The following is a 14,925-nucleotide window of genomic DNA, read 5'->3' as shown; positions in this document are numbered from 1 at the left end:
TGAAATAGCATAAATCATGAGTGCAAATTGCCCTTTAAGCCTTTAAATTCCAATTAAGAGTCCAAAAACACATTTTACATCAATATGAAGCAGAGGAGAACATCAAATCTTGACATCTGAGAAGTGACATGAGCTTCTCACAGTCTGACAAACACACAAAGCGTATTGTTGTCATTCTTTGAATCAATTCCCATGTCAGGAATGCGTCCCTAACAATCAGAAGTACTAGCTATTATCTATTTGAAAACCTCCACATCCTTCTGGACATTCTTGTCACCACGAATACTGTGGGCAAGCTAGATTGTTTGTCATGTTTGGTGCAGCTGACCACAGGGTGAAGCGTGCTAGAAGTGACACGGGGAGACCGACAGCACGATTCCCTGTTTTCCAAGGTAACAAATACTCTTGTAAAATCATCTCGTAGATGATTTATAATTTTCAGATAGTCTCAGGATAATGAAAAACACACTACAGTCCAAATTATCTAGGAAGCAGACACTGGTGTAAATCTCCACTTCTAGCGTTTCTCCTCCTCTGGGTCATTTCCTTGTCTTGCTGTTATTGGCTACCAGGCTAATCTCTGACTGGGGTATCACAGATGGCACATGGTGAGCGCCAACATTAGCACCAATCCGCACACACACACACGCACACCTATGATCTTTGTCTCCATCTCTCTCTCTCTCTCTCTCTCTCTCTCTCTTTTAGACACACTATGACAAAGCATCAAACCACATGGCGAGACATGGCAGGCTTCAATCTCTCACACATACTCACCATTACAACCTAACCAACACATACACACACAGGCACACAAAATATGCAACACATTATTCATCTGCATGTGTGACATTATGCCTCATTTATTTGTGTTTATAAAGTCTGTTTGTGCCCCGGTGTTTGATATCTGATCCAAACAGTACTTGCAGATAATTACCAACATTTGTTGTAACCCACGAGGAGAATAAGGCGGGTGGGGGGTTGCATTGGAGCACAGAAAGCAATTCATAAGTTAGCTGGAGTTCTCAAAGAAAGATTAAGTCTCTGTGATTGACAACTATCCTCTCTCGACCTGATTCTAGCCCCACCCATCTGCTGCTCCGAGCGCATGACAACAAAAGATGTCACTGCAGCCACAGCTCAAGGCTGCGGTGTTCCTCACCCTCTGTGCTGAGGCCAGGGCTGGAGGTGAAGCTGGCCACATCCACGATCTTTACAGCAAACTGCTGGCCCGTGTCCCTGTTGATGCAGCGCCTCACCACGCTGAAGGGACCCCTGCAACACAAACACACACACACATGCTGAGTTAGTGACAGGTACATACAATCACACAGACATCAACCTATGTTCTGATGTGATTTCTCACATTCAAACACTGGATAAATTAGCACCTAGCAGAAACACATGTACACATAATCACATGCTCACAACCACACACAGCAGCCTGGTGCAATGGGCACACATCTCTGAAAAAATATTCTGGATTTACAGTGAGCGGTTTGCTAGGCATCATAGCCGTGCTCGTGCCAGTGGGAATTATAGAGCAGTGGTGTGCAGCACAGCTGTAAAAGCTAAAATAAAAGCTTTATTATAGAGACCTGAGCACGGAGACCTACCCAGCAGGGTTTATTTCTGGACAAATGGGGTGGCAGATTTTGTATGGCTGCATTTTTCTGTTGTTCTTTTTAATAAGAAAATCAGCTCTGCAGCACAGGAAAGCTTGCATCGACATCTTGATTTCAATAGGACAATCCTCTGAACAAACACACAGGTTTTACTATATTAAAATCCCATGCATAATTAATGTGGTTAAATCCCATAAAACAAACTATAAACATGCTTTAGCTCATATCACCCACACACCACACATTATGTGATCGGATTTCGGATCGGATCGGATCATCATCATCACCTCTCGAGGTACAAGTAGTATTACAAGACAGTACAGGCCAGGGCTAGCATCCTAATTTTAGTAGATCTCTGCAACACAACAGATAGATCTCTTTGACATACAGTACGTGTACATGCAGCTTGAGAAAATGGAATTATTGGCTTTGTCTGACTGAAACTGGACAATCCGTAGCTCGACTAACACACCTAGAAAATTTGATTGAAACTCGTACTGAGTTTGATGATTCCACAGCGTTCTGCGCATGCACCACGTTTTCTTTCACGGGCTTTCTCCCGGAAGACGAAGGAGATGACGTAGCAGCAATGCAGTAACTCCCGGAAAAACAAACAATCAAACACCATGGCGACCGAGAAGCAGAAGACGCACTTGTAATATAATTAACACCTAAAGCATACGAAACATACAGAGCCACAGCAACATCCATCTCTGCTATCTTCATTTGTCATCACCTTCCTCTTCGGGTCAACCGGAACTAGTTCAATTTGCACTAGCTGTGTTCGAAACTGTCCACTCACTCACTCACTCACTATTCCCTATTTCGTGTTTACTATATAGTGCACTACATGGGGAACGACTGAATGAGATTTTGGACACTAACTGAAATTTTCTGAACGTCATTGCGTCAGTAGCTGCGCTGCATACTCCTGTGACGCAAGTGGACGCGCCGAGCATCATGTAAACAAACCGGGCACTTTGAGGATGATCAAACTGTATGGTGGTTGTACTTTTTGTCAATAAATTGTTGAAATGTCAATGGTGTGGACGTTTGGTTTTGTCAGCTACGGTTGTGTGTCTGCATTGTGAGCTGTAATAGCCCACAATAGTGCACGAGCTACAAGCTACCTAGCTCGTGCGAGCTAAGTGGCTATTGTTAGCTCATGAGCCAACGTTACCAGCTAGCATCCTATTCGTTTCTTTTCTTTTTGTGCCATCTTTGAGGTTCTTCTTCTTCTTCTCCTGTGGCAAAAGACGACCACATTGCATTGTGGTATACGGGAGTAAAATGTAGGTACATCGTTTGTTCACTCACATTTGCTGTGCATTGTGGGTATTTTATAGTCCACTATACAGTGAATGAAATTAACCGTGGAAAATTCGAACAACACCACAAAATGGTGAACACACTATATACTGCACTATATCCGTGATAGGGAGCGATTTCAAACACAGCTACTATATTAAAAAGGACACAGCATCGCCTATCGAGGCGGAGTCAGACGTACTTGGTCAGAAATTCGATTTTCTCTTCTGCATGTAAACTCAGACAAGAGAAGAAGTCCGACTTGACTGATTAGCCGAGCTATGAGCTTAGCTCGACTACTGCGTGCATGTAAACGTACTGATAATGTCAAAACTGTTACTTCTTCCTGGTCTGTTGATTATGTTAGTTCTTTTGTTTAATGTTTTCAAGTTATATCCTGACCATATCATACGCACTGCACCTTTAAGATGAATAATTGCCCTTAGTAAGTAGTTAACTTGTTCTTTAAAGTATTAAAATGATTTATGACTTATAATCATTTATTTCTTTGTAGTACAAATATGGCAAAGTGTCAGAAATGTTGTTTCAAGTACTTGTTATGGATAAGGCCAAGACAACCAGCAGGGGGCAATGCCAAGAGAATAACCGTTGTTGGGTGGGCCACCCCAAAAAAAGTTTATTGTATACAACCTTCAATCAGTATTTACACACAGGCCAGGCCACACTAAAAGGTACTCCTCACATACACACACAGGTCAAGTCCATGCAGAAGCTATAATGCCTTGTAATTCATTAGTCTCACAGGTGTATATGATAATTCTTCGTCATTATGCGTAAGCACCAAGCATGAGATTAAATCTGCAACAAAGTGGCGGGAACACACACTGAAAGCCTCGGAATTTGCACATTTTGTGTCTCCTAGCCCACTGAGAATTACACACACACACACACACACACACACACACACACACACACACCCCTGCCATGTTACAGCTGTCTCTACATCTCCCAAGTCTACAATCCTCAGAGGCGGAACCACTGCTACTGGGGACACATAAATACACAATAACACCCGTTTTGCTAAAGCAAAGTGTCGACCATTAACGCTCAGTTTGACTGAGCTATCAAATAAACTTGCCTGACAATGTTAGTGTCGAACAAACAGTAAAAGCTATTCACTTTAAGTGTCTGTGTGTGTTATGAGTGTGGCAGCTGCAGCTGATTTGTTCTCACATTTGTCCCTCACATCTGCTGTAATGATTAACCCATATAAACAAACCCCGGCAGTATGTGCAAGCTCCGGGCCGAGAACACCGTAAAACACTACGCTCTCAGCCTCAGAGTTCACAGGAATCCTGCTGGTGACCTGACAGCCCAGCTGACCTTTGCCCTCCTGGTTGATGTGCTGGAGCAGCTGTGTTTCACATTACAAAGAGGGCATGAGAGGTGTGGGGTGATTCTTGAGTGCATGATGGAGCATCTGATGCTCCCAATCCAGCCTCGTCTAGTCTAGTGAAGGACTAGTGAATGTTTGGGGGAAGTTAATTTTGTTGATTGTTGTCAAATACCGAAGCTTTGGGGTTGGTTTAAGTCAGAGGCTGCAGTCACAGGGATACAAATGATGCAGTTACGCTAAGGCCATCTTGGCACTGATCTAATGTGTGTCAATAAAACTCATTATCACCATTAAGCAATGAGGTGGGGTTGGGTAAACCTGCCAGATTTCATGCATCAACCCCATTTGTAATCTTGGCTGTCAATTTACGGGAGCTGCATGGAGAATCAATTCCCGAAAGGGCTGTTTCTACAACAGTTGTGCGCTGCAAGTGAAAGGGGGCTGGGGCCGATATTTAATTTCATAAATCAGAATGCGATTCATCTCATCATCTGGAATAAAAAAAAAAAAAAAATTAAATGACCATTCAGCCATGTACAGTAGCTATTACAGAGACATTATGAGAGAGCAAGTAAGTGTAAGAGAGAGAGAGTGTGTGTCTGAGCGTGAGGAAGCAAGGGGCCACATGCCGTACTGACATCACCGCAGCTGTGCTGAGTGGGCTCACACAAAACGCCCACACATGGCTCACATCCGACAGCGGCAGTCATCAAACATTAGCCCGAAGTGGCAATCTTTACAGACTGCTCCTGGGCAGGGCTCATTTCCACTCTCTGCTCTATGTAAATCACAGAATATTAGGTGCATTTTTAACATCCACGCTGGCCATACGCCAAATTTCCTCTCAGGTCTCTTGTTTTTTTTCTCCTACTAAACAGGGACAGGACACATCTGTAGCTGCAGACTCAACATCACCAGTACGGCTCTCCTGAGAGCAACCATATTTGCTTAAAGCAGCATTTTGCTCTTTAGCTGAGGCCAGCAGCTAGCATAATTCACTCAGTTAGCCTGTCCTAAAAATTTAAGGGGAGAACGTCTGCACAGCTGTGAGATACAGAAACATAATTTGAGTTGCTCAGGTAGGAAAACTATCGGTGCTGCTCCCAGGTTTCTAATCCCAAGCAGGTAAATTGCATCTTATCTGGTGTGTCATTGTGCACACTGTGGCAAACCATCATTTTAAATACTTTTTTTCCCTACAAATAACCCTTTGGATTCAGCAAGCCGCACTACAAACATGCAACACCAATATAATTAACACACTACGAACGTACAAATAGGTATTCTGTGGCTGCTCAATGGGTAAAAAAAAGTCAAACTTCGCTTTAAAAAACAGCCGAGTTAGTGGTGACGTCGATGGACACACAGAGCCGACAACTGCCTATTCATGAATCTGCACAAAGGCATGTGCTTTAAAAGAGAAAGGGGGAAAAAACAAACTATTTGAGGGCTTCTCAAATAAGTGCCGTTTGCCCTACTGCCCAAACTGAGCTCAAGTGCAAAGCTGTTAATTTCCCAAGTTCAACAAAGTTCAGTGTTGTTCAACTGCAGCCTGTGAACATCTAAGCAACAATAATCCAGAGTGCTTCCTTATGCAAATTAGAGATCTCTTTGAATATTAGCGGGGAAATTAGTATTCCGGTTGCAAATTGAAATTTAGAGCAAAGACACCCTCAGGAGGTCCGCAAGCTTTGGCAGAAAATCCTTTCCTCTACATAAAAAAAAAAGAAGAAGAGAATCCAGGTTTGTTTAAACCATCCTGCAGAGTCTGGCCTTGTAGTCTGAAAGAAAGCTCCAACTTTACACCATCCATTCACAACTATTGATCTGCTGTGTGTGGGCGGCTAAAAGGAGCACATACTGTACATGAACAGGAAGTTCAGAAGAAAGACAATAACTGTCCTAGCGCGAGAAAACAATTACACTACTATACAGTCTACACTATCACATCTGGCACATGTATTACATTAAATATATTTCAATGTTCAAGCCAAACCTGAAAATACATGACAACCTTACTTATTAATAACCCAAACATTACTCTCTCTTGATATCTTCCTCTACAAAACAGATGGGAGGATGACACATTCAATAATGTGATACTTTATTGATCCCAGCAGGAATTCAGTGGGTTGCTTCAGGACACTCCAGCTCAGTGGATGCTTGCCAACTGGGGGCTTGAACCCTGAGTTTCCTAGCTAAACGACAATCTTTCCGACCCATTTACATAAATGAGAGAGCAGAATACGAGAGAGATGCTTTCAGGAAAGCACAAACACCAACTCTGGCCTCAGAAATCACTACAGAGATGAATCAACACCTACCTCGCTCAATGTCAACAAAAACTTAACGTAATATTGCTTCGAAAAGACAGTATTTCCTGCTTTTCACTGCATACAGGTGTACCTAATAAATAGGTAACCGTTTAATAATTTAATATCATTTAGTTTTGGACTGTTGGTTGGACAACAACTGGAATTTGGAGATGTTGTGACCTTGGGTTCTGAGAAATTATGATGGCCGATTGACAATATTTCATAGACTTAAGGATTCAATGACTGATTGAAAAAAACAACAACATATCAGTAAAAATAATATTTGCAGCCCAAAAATGTACAAAGGAAGTGGAGTTATACTCTTTACGATGCCATCTCAAAATGAAATCAGACCAGGCCAGATGAGGCCTCCAACCAGTGGGACATGCCCGGAACACCTCCAACAGGAGGCGCCGAAGAGGCATCCTGATCAGATGCCAAAACCACCTCAACTGACCCCTTTCACCACGAAGGAGCAGCAGCTCTACTCTGAGCTCCCTCCGGATGTCCAAGCTCCTCACCCTATCTCTAAAGCTGAGCCCAGCAACCCCACGGAGGAAACTCATTTCGGCTGCCTGTATCCATGATCTCATTCTTTCGGTCACTACCCAGAGCTCAGGACCATAGGTGAGGGTTGGGATGTAGATGGACCAGTAAATACTCCTTCTTCACCACAATGGTCTTGCGCAGCGCCCGCATCACTGCAGAAGCCGCACCAAACCGCTGATCCATCTCACGCTCCATTCAACCCTCACTCGTGAACAAGACCTCAAGATAGTTGAACTCCCTCGCTTGAGGCAGTAACTCTCTCCCAACCATGGCCTCAGATTCAGAGGTGCTGACTTTCATCCCGACTGCTTCACACTCAGCCAACCGCCAAAAACATCATACTTAAATATTTATTGTTTCTAATACGTTCTAGTTTATTCTTTATATGCTGTGATGGGGAAAAACACTATTTTCCACATACTGCCTGGCTGGAATACCTATATTTACCATCTGTCTGAAACACTTTAGCGCCTGTCTGGGTTTCAGGATTTTCCGTATCTTGATGTTGGAGAGGGGACCCAATTCAATCATATGAAATTTGCTCAGTGGCGCATGAAGCCAAAAACGTATAAAACTGCCCGGATGATCAGTGCTGCGCCTGCATAATTGGGCCCATAGAGCAAGCGCATATGAGACTCCCGCTGGCCAAGTTGGCTACTTCTGGTTTCGCACTCTGCTAACTTGAATGGGGATAAAATCATTTAATCGTGCGTCAATGAATAGATTGAATGTCAAAGTCTATGGGAAAAAGTCTTTTTGGGCCCAGTGGCATCATGTGACAGACTTGGTAGTTGTAACTCCACTGACAATCACTATGAAAAATTGGCCTTAAAGACCGTCACACTTCCTGGGGGCATGGTGTGCTCCATCAGTGCTACCAGAGAATAACTGTAAAGGAGAATAGTGACAATTTTTACAGTGAAAAATCACCAACAAACACTCTAAACACAACTGGAATGCAATACAAAATTTGGGAGATATTTTCAACATCAGCAAGCAGCGTTACATGTTTCCCTGATGTTAGCTTATAGCTTCATGTAGCAGTATAGGCTACATAAAGTCCACACTTGCAGTAGCGTGTCTGGAGTATGTTAAGAAATCCAGCACACAATGATGTCATACTGTAGCCAGAGTAGAAAAAACGGTCTGAAATACTCAGAGCAATAGAAAATCTGAGACAAACACAAACACAAAAAAGGTCTCCTGTAAGACAAGTGGAAGCAGATTCGGCCTTCCTGCAGACCAGCATTTTGTGTAAGATCTGTATGCTAAGGGTTTCATCATTTGAGGAGAAACTTTCATTAAACCACTAAAAACTATCAAACAATCAATGAAAATTTAAGATTTAAATGTCGTCCACGCAATTTAATTATCCAACTCTGAATAAGCCAAGGGGCTGATCACTCCATTGGTTTCGAGTGAGTCGCACATCCCAATATCCTTGGCTCTAATGAGCACCCCAGGGCTGAAATAAAGAGCACTGTGACTCCAATAGTGCTTCTCAACAACCTAAATCCTATTCAAACTGAACCATTACAGACAGAAATGGATTAAATTGCTTCAGTGCTTTGCCAACACTTCAACGAGAGCTGGAATCTCAAAAACAGGCCTGTGGTTAGTACATTATGTTCACATCACATCAGCATCACAAACTTACTATGTAAACTACAAACAATGAGCATATAATGAGTCGGGCCTGTGCTGCCCACGCCTGGTCAATAGCTCGTGTCATCTTTCACCAGAGTTAATCCAGTCAGAAGTTGAATTGACACCTGACCTGTTTGATCTTCCTCTATTGAAACACGGCTAGTATAACCACACAGGAGATGGATGGACATTTGTATGCATGAGCTGTAAAATCAGAGCGTCCATGTGTCTCTTTATAGCCATGCTACACAGTCATATGCAGTTTGTGCTGTTGCCATGCAACTCTAAGCCCTGATGAATCAGGGGTCCGACTTGCTGAAAGTTCAAATATTCTTGACTTTTTGTTCTGAGGCTCTCAGTCCTGAAACCTCGGTAAGCTCTCGGTGCTGTCTGCAATGCAAAAGCACATCTTTCTGTCGAAAATAATGAGACGACAGAAAGGAGACGATCTCGGTGGACAAGGAGCTCATTTTGTGTGCATTCACACAGTGTCTAAAAAACAAGCTAAACTCGAAGTTCTATACTTTCACAGAGGCAGGTTACTTTTTGAACAAACTAATCATGAAGACAATAACAGGAAAATGTGTTCAAAGACAAAATACATACTTCATACAAAAAAAGCTTTCTCCAAATTAAATTACTGACCGTCTTTCAGTTGAAATCACCCTAAACATGGCTCCCTTTAAAATCCGAGTTCAAAGGAGATGATTACTGAGCAGTGATGGCCTCCCCAGTGCTCTCAATCCCACCCAGCCAGGCTGCTCCTCTCCGACACAAGCCGATCAGGGACAATAATAGACGACTTCTCTGAGCAACAATAGAAGTCTGAAGGAGGGACGGACTGGATAATAGGGTTTATGTACAAGTTTGAAAGGAGCCGAGGTCAGAGGTGAGCAAGAGACACGCGAATTAACAACGGCAACAAGATCATCCAGTAATGTGGGACAAATCACCATGACAACTCTTGCATTATATAGCAGGAGGTACCTAATTACAACAAACTTATTAGCCGTTAATTTAACCCCTGATACCTGCATTTGATCATTTGTATGGTTTTGCTCGCAGCCAATCACCTCAAGCATTCTTCAATTTAATCAATTTAAACTTCGTGTTGAGATGCCACCAGAACATTCAAAAGTTCGGCTATACTGCACGCATGTCGCATCAGGTGCCATTTTACACAATGCAATGCTTCCAATCACATGATGTGTCTTGAATGAATAGGGTGTCGAATGGAGTACTCTATTGGTATCTGTATAACTTTAGGGGGATTTGTACTGGTACTGGTATCGTCATTTTTTTAACAATATCCAGCCTCAAAATATTTCGTTTTGGGTCAATATTTCTAAACTAACAGAGTGAGTCAGAAAACATCAGCTCGAAAAGTTCATTTAAGGTGGATGACATGGAAAAACAAAGTACTGAAACTCTGGAGGAGGTCTCTTTGACACAGTACTGTCACTCCATTAAGGCAAACACATCATTTTGTGTTGAGATAATTCTTGCCATCCCCTTATACTCCCAAATGTCCTGGCCTCTGTTAAAAAAACATACTTAGGCTAAAATGCAGGAGCAGGAAAACTCTCTAACCAAAGAAGATAACATGGAATTGGGTTTTTCTGACTGCTTCCTGTGGCTATAAAGCATTTCCAAACTCCAATTAATTAACATCCTCTGGTTTCAGCTGCCTGCCACGCCGTCCACTACCTACAGTAGCGCTAACAGTAAAACACGAGGTTAAAAACAAAGTGGGAGATGGCAGAGTGCTGCAGTCAATGTCTGCTGGCATTATTTATATCCTTAGCCTGAGGGCCATCCCATTCCCAACTCCACTTGTCTCCATTGATCTGCCTCAGCCTCCCTTCCCCTCCCACCTCGGGGCTGAGGAAAAATGATCCCCCTCTTCCTCCTGCAACACATCCCAAGACACCAGGACTCAACACACTTGATCCATCAACTGCAGTTTCGCTAAAGAACTGGCAGGATAAGAGGGATTTACTGGTCTTTTCTGTGACATCAATGTGGCATCTCTTGTCTTTACTAAAGCTTAAAATATGCTCCGAACTATTGTTCGCTCGTGTGTTACTATTCTACTGACCTGTCCGGACTGCGTGACCGTACCAACTGCTCAAAACCCTGAAGCAGTATTTACAGCATGTCTCAGTGTTTGTTTACAGCCACACTGAGGTAGAGGCTACTGCATTTTGGCTATAAAATGAAGCCTGGATGTATTACCTCCATAAATGTGGCACTACACGCGGGACGTGCAGGTATTTCCATGTAGGCTGGTGATTGCCAAAAAGACATTTGGAAGCAACTAAGGATCCTTTTGTCTATAAATCACCCCAAAATGACATCTTCAAGTTTCTTCTTCTGTCCAGCCAACAGTCCAGAATATGGCTGCAACAATTAGTCGACTAATCGACTAGTAAAATAATTGGTGACTATTTTAGTGGTCGACCAATCGGTTTGAGACATTTGTCCTAGAAAAGTACTATAAAAGTACCCAAAATACTCTTATTGCAGCTTCTTACATTCAAGTATTGGCAGCTTTACACACTCTCCCATGACGGTGAACTAAAACACTTTGGCGTGAGTACGAAACAAGACATTCGATGACCTAATTTTGAGATTTGGGAGAGACAGGCTGACATTTTTCAACATTTTAACACATTTTTCGATAAAATAATTAGTCGACTGATCGGAGAAATAATCAGCAGATTAGTCGACAATGAAAATAATCGTTAGCCTAGTTGCAGCCCCAGTCCAGAACCCAAAGGCTCTTCATTTACCATCATAAATGTGAAGAAAAGGCAGCGAATTCTCACATTTAAGAAGTTAGAAACCAACAAATGTTTGACATTTTGCTTAAAAAATGACTATTAATAAATTATCAAATTAATTGGCGGCTGCTTTTCTTTCGATGGACTAATCACTTAAATCGACTGATCGCTGCAGCTCTAAGAAGGTGGCATCTGTTGCAAGTGGAAAGCTCTGCTCATCTGGCAACGAAGGTGAATAAAACAAACTACCAAAAGGCGTAAATATTGTTTGAATCACACCTAAGATCGAGCAAAGAAAATCAAAATGGAGAAACATACCTTCCCTGTATTTACCACTCCAGTTGATTCGTAGGGTAAAATTAAACCACACACACTTGAAGACAGTATGCACTTTTTCCACACTGACTCTCCCCAGTGGCTCCTCATATCTATTACTGGGCCTCCAAGGTAGTGGTCCTGGACAACCATCAATTAGTAACCAAGACAACAGGAAGTCTCGGGATATAGAGCAGGGCCTGAGGGTCTGGAGAGAATGTGCTTCTTTGCCCTAAAACAAATTTAATGGACCCTCCAGTGAGCGAAGCTTGCAGGGGGGAGGGGACTGACTGGTAGCCCAGGACTGTGATGGGCTTGTCAGCATTCCCGCTTCACTTACAGCAGGAGCTGGGACGCTGTCTCCGACCACACAACAGTACAAGCATACTGTGACAATTCCACTGTTGTATTAAAAAACCTACGCCAACCTCTTGCACAGTTTGACCGGCGTGCCAGTCTAGCTGTATGCAGGTGTGGGTGCTGTCAAACAGGGGGATTAGGAGAGGGAAAATCCTGTCTGCAGACATTTCAGATGTGCAGCCAGATGATTCGACCACATGTCCGGTGTCTCAAACCCAGACTGCCAGGCTGTCAGCTAGGAATGGGAATTTATTTGTTCAGCAGCTGCAATGAATGGTAGTTTTTCCTACTGTAAACACCTGTGCTACTCCACCTTTTACACCTGTAATCAAAGAAGCTCATGTCTGATACAGTTCACTTTCCTGCACTGAAAACTTGATGTCAGGCACCGTCTAACTCCTGGTGTATCAGGAAATTAAGGACTTGCTATTAGACCATATTTCAGCTCACCCACCCACTGAACTTCCCACCTGACACACCTGCAGGCCTACAGCCAATTAAGCATGGCCCTTGCAGCTGTGCAGTGTGTGTGCAACAACAGAAAATAATGTCAAACACCCACAGTATTCAGAGACAATATAACAATTAAAGTGTGTGATAGCTGTACTCACTTGCCAATCACCTCACACAGCTCGTAGACATCCTCGAACAGCACGTCGTCGTCCGCCATGGTCATACAGGTAGACGAGGATGCTCTCCTCAAGATAGCCCACCCACACGGATTTTGGAGGAATCAATAATAACTTGTTTTCTTTGGAGCCAAACTGCACACTTGGTAATTTACACCCCTCTCAATGTCAGTGACTGGTAAACGAGTGGCCACTCAAGAGTCCAAGTTAGCCGGCTAGCCACATTAGCTGGCGTCCAAGGCTGTCACTCCGCGGCCCCACCTTCTCTTCAGCTAACTCTCCCGGTAGGCTGGCTAGCCAGCGAGCTAGCTAAATAGTAGCCACAGAGCAGAGCCCGGGGCGTGGAGATTTCCTCGCTCGTTTGCAGAAAAACACCCCTCTTTGCATGCCTCGGGTTTGTATCTTACTGTCGGGTACTGCCAGACACAGGGCTCCCTCAGCAGCATCCACGGACACGTCCCGCACCGACCGAGATGCTCGCTTCACCGCAAGCTATCGGGGCGCTCGGAAAATGGTTGGCTAGCTGGGTTAGTGTGAGCTAGCTGTCGATGGAATAACCGGTTGTCTCGCGCCGTTATTGCGCCGTGCACACCCAGTGTATCACAGATGGCTTATCCCACCGAAAACGTAATGTGTCCGGGCTGCACTATGCTTCAGCTCCCCGGACCCAAATGGAAAACCCTCGCGTGCATGTCGACGACTACTCTGCTGCATTCACCGTCTGTGCTCGTGGATATTAAAATTATATCGTATTCCAACACAGCCGACCCTTCGTCCACCGCTGCTCCAGTTCCTACGCTGGTTCAGATGCTGGCTGGCTTTGACTGGCTGTTCCTCCGACTTCCAGAAATGCTAGGCTCCTCCCTCTATGGTCCAGGAAACTGGGCCGGCCAAAGCCGAAATGGCGCCGGAGAGTGGGCCCAGACTCGTGTTTCTTAGCCTAGCTTGAGCCAAAATGGCGTCTGATGGGGGGCCGATTTAGGCGCAGTTTCCTAATCTCCTCTAACGGTTGCATCCAGTGTATCCCGCGCAAGCGTCGACCATCCAAGCCCCATCACCTTACGTCAGACTTTCCCCTTCTTATCTCCATCCCTTTAACATGCAGTTTATTCCTCTGTGTTGTCTCCTCTGACAGTAATAACGTATTTCCCACACGTTGGCTGTCAACACTGAATAAAAACAGGGAAGCCTGCATATTCCCATGGATCCTCAGGGAAAATAAGGCACAGCTTAGTGTCTTTATTGTCTGACAATGCGATATTGACACAGGTGATTAAGGTATTATGATCTTCAACTCAATCTCGAGCCTTTTCTCTTCTCAAATAGGTAACATTTTTGGGCAAAAGGCTCTGGAGAGCTGCGTTAGAGGCGATTAGTTTGTAATTATGTGCGGATTAAGTCGAATTACTTTCATGTAATCTTTCTGCAGGTGCAGGAGGTGCTCTGGTGCAGGTGGCAGGTGCAGGGACGCAGGTGGAATTACCTCAGGTGTGGGAGACCTGCCCTGAGATGTGTTGGTGATGCCCCCTGGAGGTGATGGAAGGGATCATGCAACTCCCACTGCTCCATTTTGGGGCATCCTCTGATGAAGTACAGTACATTTTAACATGACAGAGAGGTTGCTCTAGAACTGAGATTTTTTTACAACAAGGCAAAAAATATAAACAAGAATAAAGTCACTCTTAACCATGAGCAGATAATGAGACAGTGGGCCCCTGGGCACAGATTGGGAAAGGCCCCCACCACCACCACCTCGTTGTGGCTGTTTTCCCCCTTTTGTTGCCATTTTGTATCTCTTTGATGTAATTTTGTGTCTCTGTTGTCGTTTTGTGTCTCTTTGTGGTTGTTTTGCTCCTTGTTGTCATTTTGTGTCTCTTTGATATAATTTTGTGTCTCTTTGATGTAATTTTGTGTCTGTTTGATGTAATTTTGTATCTCTGTGGTCGTTTTGTGTCTCTTTGATGTAATTTTGTATCTCTTTGTGGTCGTTTTGTGTCTCTTTGATGTAATTTTGTGTGTCTCTGTTGTCATTTTGTG

General features: G+C 43.7%; 1 protein-coding gene across 9 annotated transcripts in view; it reads right to left on the bottom strand.

The window, feature by feature from the left end:
• The window catches only part of LOC117250193 (peripheral plasma membrane protein CASK-like), a 54,299-nt gene extending 40,542 nt beyond the window's left edge, over positions 1-13,757 (bottom strand). For 8 of the 9 annotated variants that reach the window (XM_033616268.2, XM_033616270.2, XM_033616273.2 and 5 more), the window contains exons 1-2: positions 12,871-13,755; positions 1,163-1,275 (exon numbers count right to left, since the gene is read on the bottom strand). In XM_033616268.2, the coding sequence (XP_033472159.2) occupies positions 1,163-1,275; positions 12,871-12,935 (178 nt within the window). In that variant the 5' untranslated portion in view covers positions 12,936-13,755. Of the gene's footprint in view, positions 1-1,162; positions 1,276-12,870 lie in introns of all 9 variants that reach the window. The other variant, XM_033616272.2, reaches the window with a different exon arrangement.
• Between the last annotated feature and the right edge of the window lie 1,168 nt (positions 13,758-14,925).

The sequence above is a fragment of the Epinephelus lanceolatus genome, chromosome 24, assembly GCF_041903045.1.
Source record: "Epinephelus lanceolatus isolate andai-2023 chromosome 24, ASM4190304v1, whole genome shotgun sequence".
Lineage (NCBI taxonomy): Eukaryota > Metazoa > Chordata > Actinopteri > Perciformes > Serranidae > Epinephelus > Epinephelus lanceolatus.
This window is presented reverse-complemented; position numbering and strand designations above follow the sequence as displayed.